This window comes from Lepus europaeus, chromosome 1, assembly GCF_033115175.1.
Source record: "Lepus europaeus isolate LE1 chromosome 1, mLepTim1.pri, whole genome shotgun sequence".
NCBI lineage: Eukaryota > Metazoa > Chordata > Mammalia > Lagomorpha > Leporidae > Lepus > Lepus europaeus.
Genome location: NC_084827.1, coordinates 81,445,701 through 81,468,098, shown reverse-complemented (window position 1 = coordinate 81,468,098; position 22,398 = coordinate 81,445,701). Strand labels below are relative to the sequence as shown.

Sequence of the window (22,398 nt, the reverse complement as noted above, 5' to 3'; positions counted from 1 at the left end):
GTCTTATTGTTTCTGGATGAGTGTTACCTTTTTGTTTTACAATCATTCCAATTGCTCAGTGTGAACTTTCAGAATTTGAGTTTACGTTGCTGTTTAATTAAGCTCAAACTAAGCAAAGCATATACCATAAATATTGTGTAATACCATCTTTGTCCTGCTGTTTAGATGAAGAACCTTTTCTAATTCTTGCTGATCATCATGAGATACGGAAAATTAGCACTGATGGCTCCAACTACACACTTTTAAAACAGGTATGGCAATCCCAGGATGATTCCGTAACATTTAGTATGGCAATGCCAGGTATGCTTTAAAGCTGCAGAAATACCTAGCAATTAGATTTTATAATGCATTTATTTACGGAAACATGCATGCACACGTGTAAGATCACTATAAACTGTTTGTTTACGATGTGTAGGCATTACTCCCAAATTATCATATCACTCCATATCAAAAACAAAACATGAACAAATATAATGAAAGCAGGGGGATAACTATCTCAGATTAAAGAAAGAATAATAAAATCATCGAGGCCGGCGCTGTGGCATTGTGGGTTAAGCCGCCTCCAGTACTGGCATCCCATATGGGTTCCGGTTCATGTGCCAGGTACTCCCTCTCTGATCCAGCTCTCTGCTTATGGCCTGGGATAGCAGTGGAAGATGGCCAGGTCCTTGGGCCCCAGCACCAAGAGAGAACCAGAAGAAGCTCCTGGTTCCTGGCTTTGGATTAGCTCAGCTCTGACCTTTGAGGCCATCTGGGGAGTGAACCAGTAGATCCAAGTTTTCTCTCTCTGTCTCTCCCTCTCCCTTTGTAACTATACCTCTCAAATAAATAAACACATCTTTTAAAAAGAGAGAAAGACTAAAATTATCTTTTAATATATTTTTTAGATTAGCCAAATTGCTGCCCCCTGCCCCTCTTTGGTATTTAAGTGCAATTTCCTTTTCAAGAATTTCAAGTTCCTATTTATAGAATGAGATAATAAGCCAGCATTGATGAAGCCTAGCCTTTAAAATTTTGAATTAGCAAGATAGTAAAAGATTGATTGTGACTCAGATATAGTTTGAAGTCCATGAGATAACATTTTCAGTTGTGTGATTTTTATCTCTTAATCCTGTCTGCTTTGATAGAATCTAGACTGATTTGTTTTGATGGTTGAGGTCTAGTGTCAGTTTAATTTGTATAATTTATTTGAAAAGGTATGACTTCCATTTTATAATATGGTATAGAACTGTGAAAATCTTACCTTAACTTTTTTCTCTCTGCCTGTGCTGCAAATAGCACAACATCAAATCTGTTTAACTAGAGTGATTTTTCCATGGACTACAAGGACCTCACAATTAGTTATGCTATGTTGTTATTTGTCATGAGAAACATCTTTGGATATTTAGTTTCCATCTGCTCTGCTGCAAATGTTTCCTGGCTACAAACTAAATGAAGGTGCCATCAGGGGCTGTGTCATAGTATAGCAGGATAAGGTCTGTCTTGTGAAGCTGGCATCTCCTATGAGAATGAAGGTTTGAGTCCTGGCTATTCTGCTTCTAATCTGACTTCCTGCTAACGCACCTGAGAAAGCCACAGAGGATGGCCCTAGAGCTTGGGTCCCTGCCGTCCGTGGGGAGACATAGGTGGAGTTTCTGGCTTCTGTCTTCAACATGGCTCAACCCTGGTTGTGGTAGCCATTTGAGGAGTGAACCAGAGAATGGAAGATCTGTCTCTGTGTGTGTGTCTCTCCCATTCTCTCTCTCTCCCTGTTGCTTTGCCTTTCAAAGTGACTTAGCCTTTCCCAGGCACATCAGGATTGAAAGTAAAGCAGTGGGAACTCCAACCAGCCTCCACATGGGATGTCAGCATCTTAGGCAGCAACTTAACCAAATATACCAGAACACAGGCCCCAGTAAATAAATCTTTTAAAAATAATGACATGATCTCTGCTGTGGCCAGGGAGTACAGTGGAGGATGGCCCAAGTTCTTGGACCCTGCACCCCATGGGAGACCAGGATAAGCACCTGGCTCCTGCCATCGGAACAGCGCGGTGCGCCGGCCGCAGCGCGCTACCGCGGCGGCCATTGGAGGGTGAACCAACGGCAAAAGGAAGACCTTTCTCTCTGTCTCCCTCTACTGTCCACTCTGCCTGTCAAAAAAAAAAAAAATAATGACATGAACACTATGTAGAATAAATATTATGCAATCTAGAACAAGTGTGTCAAAATTGAGAATACTTCTTAATTTTGTAGAAGTTTTGTCAGCATTAGTTGTAAATGAAGTATGCCACTCATATGGTGATTTTTTTTTTTTTTTTTGGACCGGCAGAGTGGACAGTGAGAGAGAGAGACAGAGAGAAAGGTCTTCCTTTTGCCGTTGGTTCACTCTCCAATGGCCGCCGCGGCTGGCGTGCTGCAGCCAGCGCACCGTGCTGATCCAATGGCAGGAGCCAGGTGCCTATCCTGGTCTCCAATGCGGGTGCAGGGCCCAAGCACTTGGGCCATCCTCCACTGCACTCCCTGGCCACAGCAGAGAGCTGGCCTGGAAGAGGGGCAACCGGCATAGAATCCAGCGCCCCGACCGGGACTAGAACCCGGTGTGCCGGCGCAGCAGGCGGAGGATTAGCCTATTGAGCCGCGGCGCCGGCCCCATATGGTGATTTTCTTTACAACAACATAAAGAAGATTTACAGTCCCTCCTTATTTTGGGGGTATTGGTTCCAGGACATTAGTCCCTGCCCCACTCTGTGGATATCAAATATCACAGGTGCACGATTCCCTTATATAAAATGGTAAAGAGAGCATTTGTATACCCTCTTGTATATTTCACATTTTTTCATTTACTTATTTGATAGGCAGAGAGAGAAAGATAAGGAGAGAGTGAGAGCTAAAGAAAGGGCTTCCAATTGTAGATTCAAATTGCCCACAATGGCCAGGGCTGGGCCAGGCCAAAGCTGGAGGCTAGAAACTGAATCCAGGTCTCTCTTATGGGAGGCAGGGACTCAACTACTTGAGCCACGACCTGTTGCCTCTCAAAGTCTGAATTAGTAGGAAACTGGAAGCAGGAGCTGGTGCCAGATACTCAAATGATGAACTTGAGTGTGGGATGCGCTGGCGTCTTAACCAGTAGGTTAAATGCCTGCCCCTATTTGTATATTTTAAACCATCTCTAGATTACTTAGAATACTTGATACAATGCAGATTCTATATAAATCATTGCTGTACTGTATATACCATATCATTTAATGAATAATTACAAGGTTTTTAAAAATCTGTACCTTTTCAGTACAGAACACGTTTTCCCAGATAATTTTGACCTATTACTGTTTGAATCCACGGATCTGGAATTTTGGGTACAGAAAACTGACTATAACTTAGCTAAATTATTTTTGCTACTCACTGATGGATTGCTCCACTGCTTTTGCAAGTGTTTCATTTGTTTTGTTTTAGAATTTAGTCTTATTTAGGTACAAATATCTATTGGCCAATGTGATACTGACTTGTCATAACAAAGTTTGATTTTCCACCATTCCTCTAGGTAATAGATTAAAAATGAATATTTCATTAGAAAGTCCAGATTTCTGGCTACTCATGAAAAAATAGGAAAATAGCAGTGCTGAGCTCACATACCCTAATTACCACAATTCAAGCTATGGTGTGACGGCAGCTTTGGGGTCCTCACACTTGCCATGTGCTCATTGCATATATAAGTATACATGCCTTACTCCAGAATGACTGTTCAGACTCCTGCCAATGAGTTTGGAGTGTGCCACCAACATCCGCTGTGTCAAACTGCTTTTCTCTTAATTATGAATCCTTAGGAAATTTGGGAAAATATCAAATATTTCATGTTGTTTGTAAAAGATAATCCAGAAATCTATTTAAAATGTAAAAATGTGACAGATGACTATCTCTTTCAAAGAGAATAATATAAGAAATATCTTTAAGGATGAAGCTTATGTATAAGTATCTGCTTCAAAATGGAAACATACTTGCTGTACAAATGGTTTCCTACATTAGCTAATTTAATACTTTTAAATAACTCTGCTTAATTAATAATAACTACAAAACAATTAAGTCTTTCTTTGGAATACTCTTTTTTAAAATAATTTAAGCAATTTGTTCTACATAACTTTTTTTAAGGTTTATTTATTTATTTGAAAGGCAAAGTTAAGTTATAGAGCTGGTGGGGTGGGTGGGTGTGTGAGAGGAGTCTTCCATCTGCTGGTTCACTTCCAAAATAGCTACAATTGCTGGAGCTGGGCCTATTAGGAGCCAGGAGTCAGGAGTTTTCTTCTGGGTCTCCCACGTGGGTGCAGGGGCCCAAGGACTTGGGCCATCTTCTCCTGCTTTCCCAGGCCATAGTAGAGAGCTGGATTGGAAGTGGAGCAGCTGGGACTCGAATCGGCACCCATAAGGGATACCTGCACTGCATAGGGAGGCTTTACCCACTATACCAGAGCACCAGCCCTAGAATACTCTCTTTTAATGTCAGCTGAACCATATGTTTAGCTGATAAAGCAATGATATTTGCTGTGTTCATGAAGGAGGGATAACAGAGCCATTTCCCCCTCAAGAGTGAGTCTTTGTACATATTGGAATGCAGTATAACATATAAGTAATTATCTCTCTATATTTTCTCTCAGTAAAAAATAAATGAAAAGATTACATCCTTTTTCATTATTAAGAATGTTTTGTATAGCTCATTAGAAAGAATGATCTGCCCTAATATCATAACTTTTATTCTCATTTTAGTGAGTAGTAATTTCATGAAGTTTTATAGCATAAAATTATAACAATGGGTGTGCATTGTTTTCTTACCTATAAATTCTAAAACAAGGTTATAGCTAGGCCAGCTATAAATTAAATTTAAATACCACATTTAGAAAATGCACTTAAATAATACCGATTTTAGGAATAAAAATTTATTAAGTAGCTCTCTGATATGTTATCCAAGTCAGTTCTAACTGTGCATTTATTCCAATAAAATTGTAGAGAAAAAATGCCTAATGCCTACAATTTCCTAAATTAATCATCTCAATCCAAAAGGTGCAAATGTTCAGCTACAGAAATGAAAGAAATAAATAGGATTCTAATGAAACCAATTTTCAGCTCTGAAACAACTAGGATGGCCCTAGTTTTCAGTCATGATTTTGACCAGACTCCTGGCTATTTTAATGTTCTTTGCATATGATTCTGCAAAGAAAACATTGCACTGTTTTCTGTGGGGATTAAGGGTAAAGCTGTAGAAAATGACCAGCTTAACAAGATGGATATGACAGAATTCAGAACTTCAATTCGACTGCATTTATAGCTTTAATTTATTATAGTTGGATTTCTAAAATGGAATATGATTTTTATTACCTAAATTGATTATTGCTAAGAAAGGAGTAGTATAATTTGGCAATAACTAGGGATTGTGAAGAAATCATTGCTGAAGTGGGGAGAGGTGTTTCTTTCTACCTTTTCCCTTCAAAGCTCTCAAATATAGCCATCTGAATTGCAAAGCCATCACAGAATCCTAACCCATTTACATTAGTCTTCTGGAGAGAAAAAACATTTGAACAGAAAGAATATTGTAGAGTATTATTAAAATGAATTTATTGCGCTCTCTACAGAACTCGTCTGGTATACATTAGATTTATATTTTAGGTTGATTCATTTATATTTGATTTATTTTGCACAGACAACTTCCTTGACATGCACAGTTAAGTGAACTTATTAAAGATGTGCTCCAATTTTTATGTGTGAAGGAATATTTAATGAATCTTTGGAACCTGAGTCTGAATATCAGTTGCCATTTTGAAATATTTTTTGTCATTATTCATTATTAGTAATCTTGTCAGTAAGAAATATGCTTTCTTTTATTCACTTGAGCTTAGTGGAGAATTCACTCTGAGTCATATGTATTGCCTGTGCCACTTGTTTACAACCAATGGCATGGTATTCGGTGGGGTCAGCCTATTTCATGTTATCTTGATAATCTGGAACTGAAGAAAAAGAGATTATTCATGTTAAGTCAAATAAAATCATGAGATTTAAATCTACAGTTTTAACATCATTGTATTACCAGAATGTAGCCTTAATGCATAAAGAAGAAAAAAAAAAACAGTATTTTTCAGAACTTTATCTGCTTGCTTCTATATCCAGACCTTTTTTAGTTTAGGATAACCTTATAAGAAATAAAGTTGAACAGTAATCATTTAGCTTTGTCTGGAATCTTATAAAGGACTATAAATCTACAGCATTGTTGTTATTACTGTCAAAAACTGAGTTTCGGTGCCAGAATTGAGGTGTAACAGGTTAAGCCTCCCATATGAGCACCTGTTCGAGACACAGTTGCTCCACTTCTGACCCAGCTCCCTATTAATGCACCTGGGAAAGCATTGGAGGTTGAACCAAGTCCTTGGGTTATTGCACCCATGTGGGAGACTCAGAAGAATCTCCTGGCTCCTGACTTCAGATCAGCCCAACTCTGGCCATGTGGTCATTTGCGGAGTGAACCAGTAGGTGTAAGATCCCGTCTCTTTTTCTCTCTCTTTGTATTTATGCATATCAAATGAATAAATAATAACCTTAAAAACTGCTCTGTAGTTTCCAGAGTTATGTAAAAGTATCATTAATTAATTAATTAATTCTGAGTTTTGAGAATAGATGCAGGAATTGAACTGAACATCCTTTGTATCCCTCCTCACCAAAGCAAGTAAAAGAACCTGTCTCCTCAAAAATTCTAATCCTCACCCACAAGACAACAGCACTCTAATCATGAGACTTAGCGATTTCATGGTGAATGCTGATAGAATCAAGCTTTACATATATGTGTGTGTGCATATATATATATATATATATATCACATAGATCTCTTGGAGTTTTGCCAAGTGTCTATAACATCAATTATTTCCTAACTCACAAGAACCAATATATCAATAAACCATTCATCTGTTAAAATGAGTTAGCACAATTAAAACTCTGATCCGAGTTGTGTTAGTCTGTTGAAGTAGTAAATATATGGGCTCTAACAATATGCCAGAACTAAACTGACTCCTAATAATAAATCATTTGGACAATTTCATAGCTAGGAGGATTCTCAAATCCTTTGTATAGTGCTCAAATCAAATAAAACTACAGAACTACCAAACCAAAAATCTGTAGCATCCAGAAACACAACAGCTGAATTTGTGTTGTTTTATTACCTGCTAAAAATGCATTACCATGAGGCTGGAGGGAGGCATTGCCTCACCTCTCCAGCACGTGGAATAAAAGGATGCTGATTACCCAGTTGCTCTTTGGTCAAATCCTCACCTAAGGTTGTAACTTTTTAAATTCTAATATGACACTCTTGCCTGAAGGGCATTTGAAGAGTGAAAAGGGAAACTGGTTGATGTTGGGACAAAGCAGTAGGGGAAGTAACCTTTCTAAACTCTCTTTGATAACTCACTATATGGACTTCCAGGCCTTTTCTTAATTCTTCAGGGATCATAACAATGTTCCAATTTAGATGTATGCTCTTTTCTGGTTCAACACAATAGGTTATATGGCATCAGATTTATACTTATATTAATTTAACATGATAATACTTAACATTTTTTCCTTAAAGGCAGTGCATGGTTTTCATATTATTAGCTATTTATTTATACTGTAAGCATTTAAAAATTGTTGTGGCCTATGTGGAGAAAATATTTTAGGATAAATTATATGTATTTTTAAGTATATGATATGGGACAAATGTGAACATAGGATGATGTCCAAAAAGCTATCCATAGTATTATTAATCACATATGCTATTTAATAGAATTAATCATAAATGTTTTTATGTTAATCATAAATGCTATTATTGTATAATAAAGCAACTTCAGATTCAAAGGGAGACACTGATTCTCATGAATGCCTCACACATTTAACAATTATTTCTATTAACTTTTATTGAAAAATATTATTTTTATTTTTAGGGTTTAAACAATGTCATTGCTATAGACTTTGATTACAGAGAAGAATTCATTTATTGGATTGATTCCAGCAGACCCAATGGCAGTCGCATAAATAGAATGTGTTTAAATGGAAGTGATGTTAAGGTAACTACTTATTACAGTGATGGATTTTTGAACATATTATTGGTGTGACTGAGTAGAGCAGAAAATGGCATATTTTGGTAGTTAGGATATTTGGAGAATGCATTAGCTTGGTTTCAATTTCATATTTTACTGTGTATGTTAATGACCTCTTTAAGTAAGACATGTGAGGATTTTTGTCCCTACATTTTATTATAGAGTATTACTTGCAGTAAGATAAGCTTCAAATTGGGTAAATATATCTTAAAATATATCTATCTATTGATTTCTCTGTAGCTGTAAGTTTCAATTGTTTCTTTTACATAGTCCTAAAAGCTACAAGAACTCAAAAACACCATATATCAAGAATCACTTTATATGCACCATATTTGTGCAGATAGTTATATTTAGTATCGATGGGTTAGAATTGATTATAGGAGTTATGTATCTTTACTTTCCTTTTGTTAGATTTAAAATATGCAGTTCATGTTCTTATTTGCATTTTCTTCTCTCATTCTAGTCATTTTAATATAGTAAGAGCAGTCAGGAAAATGGTGAATGCTAAAGGTATCTCCCCAAAACCTGTTAGATAAATACTATCAATAATTCATTGTGTATGCGATTGTTACATAGAATTTTTCCACAAATTTTAAGACAATGAACACATAAACTCTAAAGAAAATGTGATCGTCAATTGTGCAGCTATCCAAGAGCTTTTATTTTTGTATTTTTTTTTCTTTACCCCGTGTAATGTTTAGGGGATTGTACCTATTAGCTAATTTGTCAGAAATATATAATGATATTGTGGTAAATTGCTTTCTACTTATTTAAATTTTATTTCTGATAGCTAAATAGTGTTCTATATCTCTATAAAAATCAGGAATCAATTGCTCTATTTTTCTGTTAGTATTCAAACTGTTAATTTTTAAAATTTTTATTTTGCTAGGTAGTCCATAACACAGCAGTACCCAATGCACTTGCTGTCGATTGGATTGGAAAAAATCTGTATTGGTCTGACACAGAAAAAAGGATCATTGAAGTATCCAAACTCAATGGCTTGTACCCTACCATACTCGTTAGCAAAAGGCTGAAGTTTCCCAGGGACCTGTGTTTAGATCCTCAAGCAGGGTTTGTAACAAATGTTAAAAATCCTTAAAATATTTCAGGTTTGGCTTGCTTCATTGTGGTAAATCAAGTCTTGAAGGTTATTAATGTGGAAGTCCAATGTAATGATTAAATGTTTAGAAGTTCTGAGAAATCAAAACCAATAATATGACTATCACATTGAAGGGTATAACTTAAAATTAGCACATTTTACCGTAACTCTTAAATAGCTTCAAAATGGCTCTTTTTCTAATGAATCAATATTCTTAAATTTATTGTGGAAATACATTGTGCAGATTTCACTGATTTAAAATTTTGGAGGAAAGGCAGATTAAGAACAAACTTTCAGATCATGTTTTGCAATGTTTGTTATAGATATGGGTGTATGTAATGCAATTATCTTGCAACATGTTCAGCAGAAGACATGAGGAATAGCTATGGAGAATAAATGACAAGGTATACTATCAAATGCATTGTAAAGGAAGAGCAAAGTAGGGATATTGGGAAAGGTTCATGTTGTAGTTGTGTTTTATAAACAGTTCATTGAGAGAATAGGGACAAGTCATCACCAAGTTTAAGGAAAAACAGAGAGGGAGATTTCAAATGAGGGATAAACATGCATTAAGATGTCACAGCTGTCTCATTTTCAAGGATGCTGTTCTGGTAGATGGAGAATGCATATCCGATTTTTGCTCTATTATTTACAATGATTACATACTCCAGAATGATGCGTATAGAAGTTAAGCCTGCACAACATGTTTGTTAAAATGAAATATTTAGAGAAGGTATATCTTAAAATAAGACATGGTCACAGTTACATAGGATAACTGTGGTAGTCTAAATTTTCTGATGTGTAAATTAATTTCCCATAATATGTTTGATCAGGTCATTGCTTTTATCTCACCATATACAACAATAAGGTTTTACTTCTTGAAAATGCATTTTATTGCTGGTTTTGTCCCCCATGTTTATAGTTGGCAAAGTAATTATGTTATAATATATTTTGTAGCCTATTTTTAAACATTAATTTGCATAAAGCAGTACCTAAGAAGTCTTACATTAAGAATGAATTTTTGTTTCCAAGATAATTGGCATGGCTTATTATTTTACTACATAGTTATATAACCCTTTTGTTGTTTTTGAATATTTCTTTACCATGATAAAAAGTTTCAGAAACGGCCGGCACCGCGGCTCAATAGGCTAATCCTCTACCTTGCGGCGCCGGCACACCGGGTTCTAGTCCCGGTCAGGGCACTGATCCTGTCCCGGTTGCCCCTCTTCCAGGCCAGCTCTCTGCTGTGGCCAGGGAGTGCAGTGGAGGATGGCCCAAGTTCTTGGGCCCTGCACCCCATGGGAGACCAGGATAAGCACCTGGCTCCGGCCATAGGAACAGCGCGGTGCGCTGGCCGCAGTGCGCCAACCACAGCGGCCATTGGAGGGTGAACCAACGGCAAAAAGGAAGACCTTTCTCTCTATCTCTCTCTACTGTCCACTCTGCCTGTCAAAAATAAAGAAAAAAAAAAGTTTCAGAATAGTGTCAGTTTTATTTTTACTTAAAAAAAGTCACAAAATAGCTTGTTTCTACAGATATTTAAAGAAATAATGTCTAGAGGTACTAAATTTAGCTACCATCTTTGTTCCTGTGACTATTTTAAATATTTGACATTTTATCAGAAAGTGTTTATTTTCTAATGTCTAAACAGTTATCCTTTTCTTCAAAATCAACATGACTAGCTTAGTTTCTCATTTCTTCTATTCAAGATGTTTCACTTTGCAAAGAAAGAACATTACTTATTTGATAGCAGAGCTCTTAGTCCAGTGTTTAGAGTGGGAGATAGCTTCAGATTTATTTTCCCATGTTACAGTTATCACCCTATAAAATGAAAACAGCTTTAAGTTATCATCAACATAAATTCATCCATCAAAAGTATCATTAAAACAGCAAAACACTGAATTATTGTATATGTTATTAAAGACTTGATGTTTTAATATTTGGATTTTGATATGGTTATGCGATATTATAACCAAAGAAGCATATAGTTCTTTTTTAATGAAACAATCAAAGCCACTGTTTTAATAGATAAAATCTAATGGCACTTCTGTATTTATATTGCTTTCCTAGTTCCCCAGAGTGATCGAGTAGGCAACTCAGGTTTTAGCTTTTATGAAATGAACTTCAGGCTGCAACTGTAAAATATTATGCAACCCTGCCTGAAAACTGACTGGCATCAGAAGTGGAGCAGGGACTGGAACCCAAGAACTGCCATGTGAGATGCTGGTGTCCTAATTGGACATGAACCAGCACCAAACACTGCCTTACCCTTTTTCAATTTTTTCCCAATCATCTTGTTATTTGCTATAGTCTGAAAATTAGTATTGAAATTGATCATAAAATTGGGGTAATTAAAAATAATTTCTATTTAATATTTATAAAATGATCATTTATATAATGTATATAAACATAACAATATAAAATATAATGACCATTAAAACTACCAAGCATAATTTTACTTTTTTAATAACTAAGATGCCATTTTAGGTTATCACAACAAAAGTCTATTATGATATTGATGTGAAAGTATGATATGCCCAAGTTAGCTTAATATAATTAATCTACTTATTCATTTATTCTACTCATACTTCTTTATATTTTTGTGTATGTGATTGTGTTCTAGGTAGAGGTATAAAAATAAAAGGCACTGCACCTCTCTCCAAGTATTTCATCATCCAATCAGTTGGCAGAGGTTTGAATAATTACAGTACAATAACTCTTATGGCAGAAAAAATAGAAAATATGTCTAGCTCAACTGGCATCACATAAAGCTTTCTAGATAGGAATGGTAGTCTTAGAAGTAGCACTGGGTTGCCGTGGTGTGGTGTAACACTTAAAGCCATTGCATGCAATGCTGGCCTCCCATGTGGGCACTGGGTTGAGTCCTGGCTGCTCCACTTCTGTTCCAGCTCTCTGCTATGGCCTAGGAAAGCAGTAGAAGATGGTCCTTGCACCCATGTGGGAGACTAGGAAGAAGCTCCTGGCTCCTGGCTTTTGACTGGCCCAAGCTTGGCCCTTCCAGCCACTTAAGGAGTAAACTAGCAAATGGAAGACTTCTCTCTCTCTCTCTCTCTCTTCCTGCCTCTGCCTCTGTAACTCTGCCTTTCAAATAAATAAATAAATCTTAAAAAAAAAAAAAAAGAAAAAAGAAAGAGAAGTATCCAGGTTCCACTATGCATTTCAGTGTGGCAGGTCTTTCTAGTTAAATGAATAGGCTTTGTGGGAAAACACAAAACAGAATTTTAGGGCGTATCTAGTGAATTGCCAGGAACTCATATGTTAGGAAAGCTAAGCATGTAATTGCTGTCCAAGTTCACTTTATGGAGTGGAAGAGAGCTAGGACTAAATCAAAACTCAACAGCAACAGAAAACTAACCAAATCTTTTTTTTTTTTTTTTTTTTGACAGGCAGAGTGGACAGTGAGAGAGAGAGAGAGAGAAAGGTCTTCCTTTTGCCATTGGTTCACCCTCCAATGGCCGCCGCGGTAGCGCGCTGCGGCCGGCGCACCACGCTGATCCGATGGCAGGAGCCAGGTGCTTATCCTGGTCTCCCATGGGGTGCAGGGCCCAAGGACTTGGGCCATCCTCCACTGCACTCCCGGGCCACAGCAGAGAGCTGGCCTGGAAGAGGGGCAACCGGGACAGGATCGGTGCCCCGACCAGGACTAGAACCCAGTGTGCCGGCGCCGCAAGGCGGAGGATTAGCCTAGTGAGCCGCGGCGCCGGCCTAACCAAATCTTAAAAGGCTTCTAAATTGGACAAACATGTAAATGGACACATAATTCACAATTTCACCAGAATATGATTCAAGAAAGGGAAATGATAAGTTTGTACATCTATTGAGCTTGTGAATTCCCATATAATAAAAATTATAAAGAAGAAAATTACTATTTTTATAGTATTTTATAAATTAGAAAACTTTATCTTAATTTTATCATTTTAGATACATGTATTATTTATCCTGTCTCTGGAAAATATATGGTTATTTTGATTATGTGCTGTTTATTATATAATAAGAAAATTTAACTTCAAACTAAGTGATTTTTATCAGAATCATTTAGGTAATAAGATATTAAGATATATATTTAAGCCAGTTTTCAGCCTTTCACCCCATGTTTTTCTTTTTACGTCAATTGGAGATTCTAGTAACTCAGATCTTGAATCATAAGCATGTTTTCCAAGAGTCATGCAAACATGATATAAGGGAAAAAGAACCCCAAATCTTATACTTTTGTCTGCTTTAACAACTGACTTTTTAAAAAGTCTTTAAAGTTAGTATAGATGAGTTGAGCCTTTTGAAAAAAATAAAGAGGTGAGTGCAAGTTATTACTAGCAATCAAAGCTATATTTTCATTTTGGTTTTCCTAATATTAGCAGATTCACAAGCAAATAATAATAGGTACAATTTTAAATTTGAAATGTATGTTAAAAAATATGAGAAGAACACTTTATAGACTATCTGTATCCACTGTTGCCAAAATGGATAATAGTGCAGGAAATTTGGAAAAACATATTTTATGATTCTGTATCTTGGCTTATACTAGCCCTTATTCTTCTAATCCCTATCTGCTTTTTGTGTAGTTGCAATAAGCACACATTGTTCTGTGACCAGCAGAAATATCACTCTGTATGGAACATTCTAGGTGGCTACTACATATTGAACTTGTAACATTATGTGACTATGTTCAGTGTAAATGTTTCCCTCTACATATAGAAAGTGAATTTCCTTCATACAAACACCACCACTTAATCTGTGTATACCTAACACAGAAACAGTGTGAGGACCCTTTAAGGAGATAATATATGGTTAACTTGATGCACCCATAGCATGGCTCCCCCTACTTAGATATTAGGCTTGCACATATGCACAAACCAATGCATTGATATGTAAATCACCCACTTTGTTTCAAAGATAAAAGTCTTAAGGGAACTTTTGTTATGAGGAAGTGAAAAACTTACCAGAATGAAAACTCAGTTGCTGATTTCTGTGGGGAAACAGAATTAAATTATGCACTTAAAGAAAAACTTTTTCCTAACAATTTTTAATCCTATCCAAAAAGCTGACTTCAATGTTCCCATATTTAGGCAAAAAAGAAAATCTCAGAAAATGAATATAGATGATCCATTTTATAATTCAAAATCAGAAGTAGTTGTAGGTGGAAGAAGTTTCTCTAAATCTGTTACCTGAATTTAGAAAAAAAAAATTACGCTGAGAGAGGACTTCTACTTAATTCATTTTAATGAAAGTTAGTGTATTATATGAAAATATAAAAGACAGCCTTAGAATCACAGATTCTTGTTTTTATGTTTACAAGCAAACTATTTATTACTTATTTACACCTTATTATAACTTATGCAATAGGTCCTACTGTGATCTTGGTAAACATTATCTAGGAGCTATTTAGAAATCTTCATATTTTCACTGAAGCTTTCATTTTCAGTTTTAATTATTTATGAAAACATACATAGTCATTTTAAGTAGTCAATTTATAAAGTTCATTTACCATTATTTCTATTTATTTGAAAAAATGAAAGCCAGAATGAGAGCAAGCAAGAGAGATTCCATCTGCTTGGTTTACTCCTCAAATGCCTGCATCAGCCATGTCTGGGCCAAGCTTAAGCCAGGAGCCTGGAATTCCAATCTGTTTTCCCATTTAGTGTCAGAAACACAAGTCCTTGAGCCACTTTCTGCCACTCTCCCATAGAGTGTGCATTGGAAGGAAGCTGGATAGAAAATAGAGATAGGACTCCATCCCAGGCGTGCTGAAATGGCCTTCATAGGTCCCAAACAGTAACCTCACCTGCTGTGCCACAACACCAGCCCTGCTTTAGGTAGATTTTGATTATAATTGCAAGCATATGTAAATAGCTAAATTGAAATAATGAAGACTATATCTAATGAAGTGGTTTGGATATATTCTTCTTAATGTTAAGTGCTATTTTGATTTTTTTATTTGCTGAAAATGAAATTTTAGAATTCTTAAAAAACAACATGGTGTAGAGAAGTAATACATTTAATCATATGTAATGCATTTGAAAGAGTCTGATATAAGCATATCATATTTAGCAGGAAAAAATAATGTATCAGTGTTAGCGAGATTCAGGGACAGTGAGGCAAGGGGGAATGTTCTCCAGGTAAATTTTCTTTTGATTTTTACATTTCTCTAAACCAGGTTTTTTCCCTTTTGTTTCTATGTTTTCACTATCTCTAGTATGGAGAAGATGTTCCTCCAGAAACTTGTTTTTTATAACACATTGTGGATTTTTTTAGATTCACTTCACTGATGGCTATTGATCCTGAGAATTTTTTCATGTGTTTGTTGGCCTTTTGAAAATACACTCTCTTGAAAAAAATACCTATTCAAATCCTTTACCCATTTCTTAACAGGATTGTTTGTTTTGTTGTTGTTGAATTTCTTGAGCTCATTATAGATTCTGGATGTTAACCTTTTATCAGTTGCATAGTTTGCAAATAGTTTGTCCCATTCTGTTGGATGCCTCTTCACTTTGCTGAGTGTTTCTTTTGCAGTGCATAATTTTCTCAGCTTAATGTAACCCCATTTGTCAATTTAGGTTTTGATTGTCTGTGCTTCTGGGGTCTTTTCCAAGAAGTCTTTGCCGATGCCAGTGTATTACAGATTTTCCTCAATATTCTCTACTAATTTGATGATATCAGGTTGCAGATTTAGGTCCTTGATCCATTTTGAGTGGATTTTTGTGTAAGGTGTATTGTAGAGGTCTAGTTTCACACTTCTGCACATGGTAGATCCAGTTTCCCCAGCACCATTTGTTAAAGAGACTGTCACTGCTACAGGGATTGATTTTAACTCCTTTGTCAAAGATAAGTTGTTTATAGATGCATTGATTTCTGGAGTTTCTATTCTGTTTCATTGCTCTACATGTCTGTTTTTGTTTTTTTGTCAGTACCAGGATTTTTTTTAATTATAATCGTCCTGTAGTATATCTTGAAATCAGGTATTGTGATGCCACCGGCTTTGTTAGTATCACTATTAATATCATTTTACTTCCTCACCCTGGTCACACCTGCAATATCCTGCTCTCTATAACTTCCAATAGTATACTATTTAATTTTCACAAAATAAACTTTCTTAAAAGATTTTTTTTTTAAATTTTAACTGACCTAATTATATTACAAATTGATGGGGTAATGTGATGTTTTATTGTATGTATACATGGTGTAATGTCCAATCTGAATAAACATTTCTGTCTCCTTAAATATTTTTCATTTATTTACAGTGAAATTATTTAGAATCATGACTTTTGATTTTAGAAAACTACACAGTACACCATCATTATCTATAGTCGTCCTACTTTGCAATAAAACACCAGAACTTCTTGTATCTTGGTACCCATCTTTTCTTCATCCTTCCCTCTGGCACATTCTCCCCAGCCTCTCCCAGCACATTCTCCCCAGCCTCTCATAATCGCTATACTGCTCTTGACTTCTATGAGATCCACTTAAGATTCCACATATGATAAAATTCATATCTATATGTGTGGATATTATTTACTTTGTCTGAATACCATATTTTTTTTATCAGTTAATAACTTGATGGACATTTAGGTAATTGATAGTTCTTGCCTAGTATGAAAAGTGCTACAATGAACTTTCACACACTGATTTCAGTCAGTTTGGATATATTTATAGTAATGGAAATGCTGGATCAATGGTAGTTCTAATTTTATTTTTTGAGGTACCTCTGTTTAACACAATGGCTGTACTTATTCTCTCCTACACTGTGTGTAATTTTTTCTCCACACCCTTGCCTTCAATTGCTATTCTTTGACTTTTTGATAATAGACATTCTAACTAGAGGTGATAGTTCGTTGTGGTTTTGATTTGTATTTTTCTGATGATCAATGATGTTGAACCTTTTTTTTTTTTATGTACTTGTTGACTACTTGTATGTCTTCCTTTGAAAAATATGTGTTTGGGTCTGCCCATTTTAATTGGATTATATTTTTCTTATGTTGTATTAGTTCTTTAAATATTTTCGTTAGTATCTACTTGTTAGATGTATAGTTTGCAAGTATTTTCTACTATTCTGTTGGTTCTCATTTATTTGAGTGCCCACATCCCACATCAGAGTGTCAGAGTTCAGTTCTCTGCTTTAGCTCCTGAACTCCAGGTTCCTGCTAAAGCAAATCCCAAGAGGCAAGAAAAATGGCTCAAGTAATTAAATGGATTCCTGGCATCCAAGTGGGAGATCTAGATTGTGTTCCTAAATCCTGGCTGTAGCCCCAGTCCAGTCCCAGCTATCGTGAGCAAGCCAGCAGAGGGCAGCTCTCTCTGTCTCTGCCTCTCACATTCAAGTGGCTACTTCCTTTGCTGTGCATTAGCACTTTAGTTTGATGAAGCCTCATTTGTCTAATTTTCCATTTTCCTCTGTGCCTTTGGGACCTGATCCAAACCAGTAACATAATATACTATAAATCAGTGCTATACAGTAGGACTTTCTCTGATTAAGGAAGTGCTCTGTGTTCATGTTGTTGGATATGATAGCCACTGGACTCATGCTGTTACTAAATACTTAGCACGTGGCTAGTTTAAGGAAGAATCAAGCTAATTCATTTTAATTTGACTTTAATTACTTCAAACTCCATTATAATTGGCTAGTGCCTACTACATTGAACAATGCATATTCAAACACATGAAATGTAAGCCTCCAAAATTCCTTTGGAGCTTTTGTAGATAAAATCAAAAAGAAAAAATATTCATATTGTTTTATAATATATGTATTTCAAAAGTTTACATCTCATGTTGAATATATATAATTTTAACACTTGTTAATATAAATATTTATATATAAATTATATATATAACTTTGAATGATAAAGGAAACATGGTTAAAATTAAAAGAATACTTCAAATAATAATGAGTAAAAAAATACATTTGTTTTGAAATATGATTCTTTAAAAGCTACAACACAGTGAGATACTGAGAGTTGATTTGGTAACAGTTGAGCAAAGAAATGAAATGTGTGTGATGTTTTACTCCTGGAGTATGTGTAAATAAACTGACTATTGATTTTCTTTCCTAGATATTTGTATTGGATTGATTGCTGTGAGTATCCTCACATTGGCCGTGTTGGAATGGATGGATCCAATCAGAGTGTTGTCATAGAAACCAAGATTTCTAGACCTATGGCACTAACAATAGATTATGTCAACCACAGACTCTACTGGGCTGATGAAAATCACATTGAATTTAGCAACATGGATGGATCTCACAGACACCAAGGTTGGTCTAGTAGAATAAATAATTCAGTATCATATCAGTGAATAAAATATTCATTTGAAAATTATTTACTTTCTCTAACAAAACACATTCCTTAATTTAAGATTAATTACTATACTCTTTGATGACATATTAGTAAGTTAGAATTATATATATTTCTTCAATAATTATCTAATTTATGCATAAAATCAGTTTGACAATGTCAATATTTTATTAATATTTAATAGTGTTTTCTAAAAAGCTTATAGTAAATGGGCACTGATTTATAAATTAACACACACAATTATTTTAGTTGAATTGGAATATAGGATTTCACTTGTAATCCTGAAGTTATTAGTGCAGTCTGGTAGGATTTCAGTTTTCTTAGGAAAAAAAAAAAAAGTAAAGGTATGGTTCTTTAGACATAGTAAAGTAATATTATTTAAAATTGTCAACTGTCAAGCTATGTACATGGTTAAATTTATTGTTGTCCAATCAACAGCAGTGAGAAAAGTTAACATGTTAACAGATTTCAAATTAGAGTTTCATTCACAAAATAGCGTGATACTGTTTCTCTGGTTTTTAAAATAACTCCCAAGAGTTTAAAAGCTCTGTAAAATAAATTAATAAATATTGGATATAGAGGGATATAACACTGGCATTATGGATCAAGGAGAAATCTTATGAGAGAAACTTATAGGTGAAGATGAATAAATTAATTAAAGTGAAGAAGAATGTAATTGAGAAGAAATAAAGCAAAAACATAATATGAATATAATAGAACTCACAAATGATGCAAAAGAACTCTAAAATATTTTTGATGCAGGTAATTTTTCAAGGATTAGACTTTTCCTTGTATTAAAAATGAAAAATGATTTTGATGATATTTCATGGCCTATATCATCTTAATTGTTAAGTGTTTTCATTTTCAAGAGCTTCTTAAAAGATAAGTTTCAAGGTGAGGTATCAAAGGCTACCTACCTATTAATATGGTTTCTCATATCAGAATGCTTCCTTCTCTGGAACTAAGCTTAGGACAGCTCCTTTGGGGAACGGAAGGGAGAAAAATAGTAACAGAGATTATTATTGACAGGTGAGACTCTGAAAATGTATGCACTTGTGGAATCTTGAGAAAGATGAAACCACTGAGCTAAAAAATAAATAAATAAATGGAAGGCATTGAAGTCACACAAACTTTTATTGTTGCCTAAGCCCCTTTCATTTGTTGTTTAAACAAAATTTTTGAAATGAAGCAACTGGAGGAGGATCTTAGAAGTGCTTTAAAATTATTTATTTATTTTTTATTTGAAAGGCAAAAGGACATAAAGAAACACACAAACAACCTAATTGTATCTGGTGTTGGATCAGGCCAAAACACGGAACCAGAAACTCGATTTGTGTGTCCCATGCAGTTGGCAGGGGTCCAGCTCCTTGAACCATCATTTGTTGACCCCCAGAATGTGCATTACTAGAAACCTAATCAGGGTTGGAGCTAGGACTCAAACAGAGGCATTCTAATGGGGGAGGTGGGTGTGTCACAAGAGGACCATCTGCCTCCTAGCCAAAAGCCTGGCCCAAGGTGCTTCTTTTTAATGATAAGAATATTGATGTATGACAAATGTCTTTGGATGACTCACTTATTTAGATATTGAAAGTCTAATTATGGAGTTGAACACCTCATCCAGTTGCAGTTCGAGTGAAAAATTACTGCTTTAAGATTTTAATTACTTCAAAAGTAATATTGACCAATCAAAATCACTCAAAACATTCACAAGTTATATCTCCTCCAAAGAATCATAATCAAATAATCTACATTATTTTTTTATAATGTAATTGAAAGTCCCCGTTGTCATTTTCCTATGTACTATGAATATGTTTGCTTTTTGGAGTTTATATAAAGCACTAGATTGCTTAGTTGTATTAATTTGTGCTAATTTTCCATGTTCAGTTAAATATCTATAAATTTAAATTAGGAAGATAAGGATTTAAAAATGCATTATAGCATCAAATGTTTGCTATTTTGATTTGAACTTTTGATGTTTGAGTAACAAGCATTATAGCTAAGAAATATTAGATCTGTTAGAAACTATTGAGTCCATATTATTATCAAAAAATATATCACATATGTGGCTGATGAATTCTTTCAACAACTTGATACAAAATTAAATGCATGTAAATGCAGTGTCTTTCAATTCTGTTACTAGTGCTAACTTTGGGTCTAGAGTTTTTTTTAGAGAGAAATGTGCTAAATTTATTACAGAGTTAAATATTTGGCTGAACAGTAGTCTAGCCTGATGATATTAAAAATTTTTAATTTGATTTTGAAGGTACCTTGAGGTTGAAGTGAGAGAAAAGGAATGTAATAGTTCTGCAACTTTCAGAAATATTTTTTCCTAAAGGCTCAAAAAGACTGATGAAAAATTCATTAAGTGCTTTATCAGACATCTGCCAATACCTGAGTTCAGGCCAATAATTACCGGTAGTTGCTAATGAGGTACTAATTGTAGCCAACCTGAATGATGCCCATCTCCAGAGTCAGTGAAAAGGAGAGCCATTCATTTGCCATGTTTCTAAAAAGGAATTGGATTATTCTTCTTGCATTTGCCCTATAAATACATAGGAGAATGCTTGTTTTCCAGGCTGCATATTTGCAGGTGGAAAAATTAGACTTTTTATATAATAATTTCTGTATTTTCCTTCACCAGACAAGTATTATCAGTCACATTTCTTTTATTTTTAAAATGAGGTAGGACCTACTAATTATAACAATGTTATCTGAAAGTATGAAGAGAATATGAGACATTTCAGTATAAGAGCTATTTTTCATAAGCCAAATTTTAATCATGAAAAAGAGTTAACCCTTGAATAGGTCTTTTGTGCTTCACAAAGTTTTCCCCAAAACATATTTTAATAAAACTACATAGTAACTTCTTTGGTGAATCATTTTTAAAATTATTTGTCTAGATTGAGACCTCTGAAGTTTCTAAATTGTTTACCTTAAATGGAAGATTGGTTTATGTTTGAGATGCACGTGCCTAGCAGCTTGCTTGTCAATTTTTAGCTGTCTTTTTCTGCTACAGCCTCTAATCCAGCTCTTTATCCTACAAAAATCAAATAGCATGATGCAAAATTAAGCCAAAGAGTATCAAACTACATTAGTTTGCTAGCTTAGAAACATTTGGATGCAAGCTTAGTCACAATAACCTGTCCCTAACCTCTGATTGTATTAGTCTACATGTTTTCACTACAATAACAGTATTAATCATTTATTTTGATAATATAAATAATATTAACAATATAATGGTACAATTAATTGTATGCATGCCACTGAATTAAGTCAGATTTTTAATTTTAAATTACATCTTCATGGGTTCATTACTTTAATTTTTCTGATTTTTTTTTCCTTTAAGGTATAGCCATTCATTCATTCACTCAGTCAGAAACATTTCTTGATCTTTCCAGGCACTGTGCTAGCCCTGGTGTTGTAAAGATGACTAAATCCCTGTCTTTATCACAGTCCAAAGAAAAACTGATACAAGGGGAAAGACATAATTTAGATTGAGGTTAAATGTATGCAAAATATTGTGAAAATGGAAGTATGGGGAAGTCTTTGCTGGAGTGCATACATCTTTGAGAAGTCTGTGAGATTTAGTAAAAGCTCGCCATACAGGGAAAATATGGGAAGGATTCCTCATGCAGAGGGAACAGCATGGGCAAAGATGTAACAGAATCTTGAAACAGCATGGGGTTTACACAATTTGGCTATGACTGGAAGTCTTATAAGAGAGAGATAATGACACTAGATGAACAAGAGCAAATTGGGGCCAGATTGTGACAAGCCTGGTATGCTACATAATTTGGAATTTATCCTTTAGGTCATAGGGAGCCATTGATGGTATTTAGTTGATAGAGTGCTGTTATTAGATTTGACAACAGCATGGAAAATGAAAGACCCTGGAAGGGCAACCAATTTAG

The 22,398-nt window shown here is 35.0% G+C and overlaps 1 protein-coding gene across 1 annotated transcript in view; it reads left to right on the top strand.

Annotated features, from left to right (window-relative positions):
* LRP1B (LDL receptor related protein 1B) overlaps positions 1-22,398 on the top strand; it is a 2,136,850-nt gene that overhangs the window by 1,860,848 nt on the left and 253,604 nt on the right. Inside the window, exons 57-60 of the mRNA XM_062186250.1 lie at positions 166-251; positions 7,931-8,053; positions 8,976-9,157; positions 18,248-18,447. Of these exons, the coding sequence (XP_062042234.1) occupies positions 166-251; positions 7,931-8,053; positions 8,976-9,157; positions 18,248-18,447 (591 nt within the window). The remainder of the gene's footprint in view (positions 1-165; positions 252-7,930; positions 8,054-8,975; positions 9,158-18,247; positions 18,448-22,398) is intronic.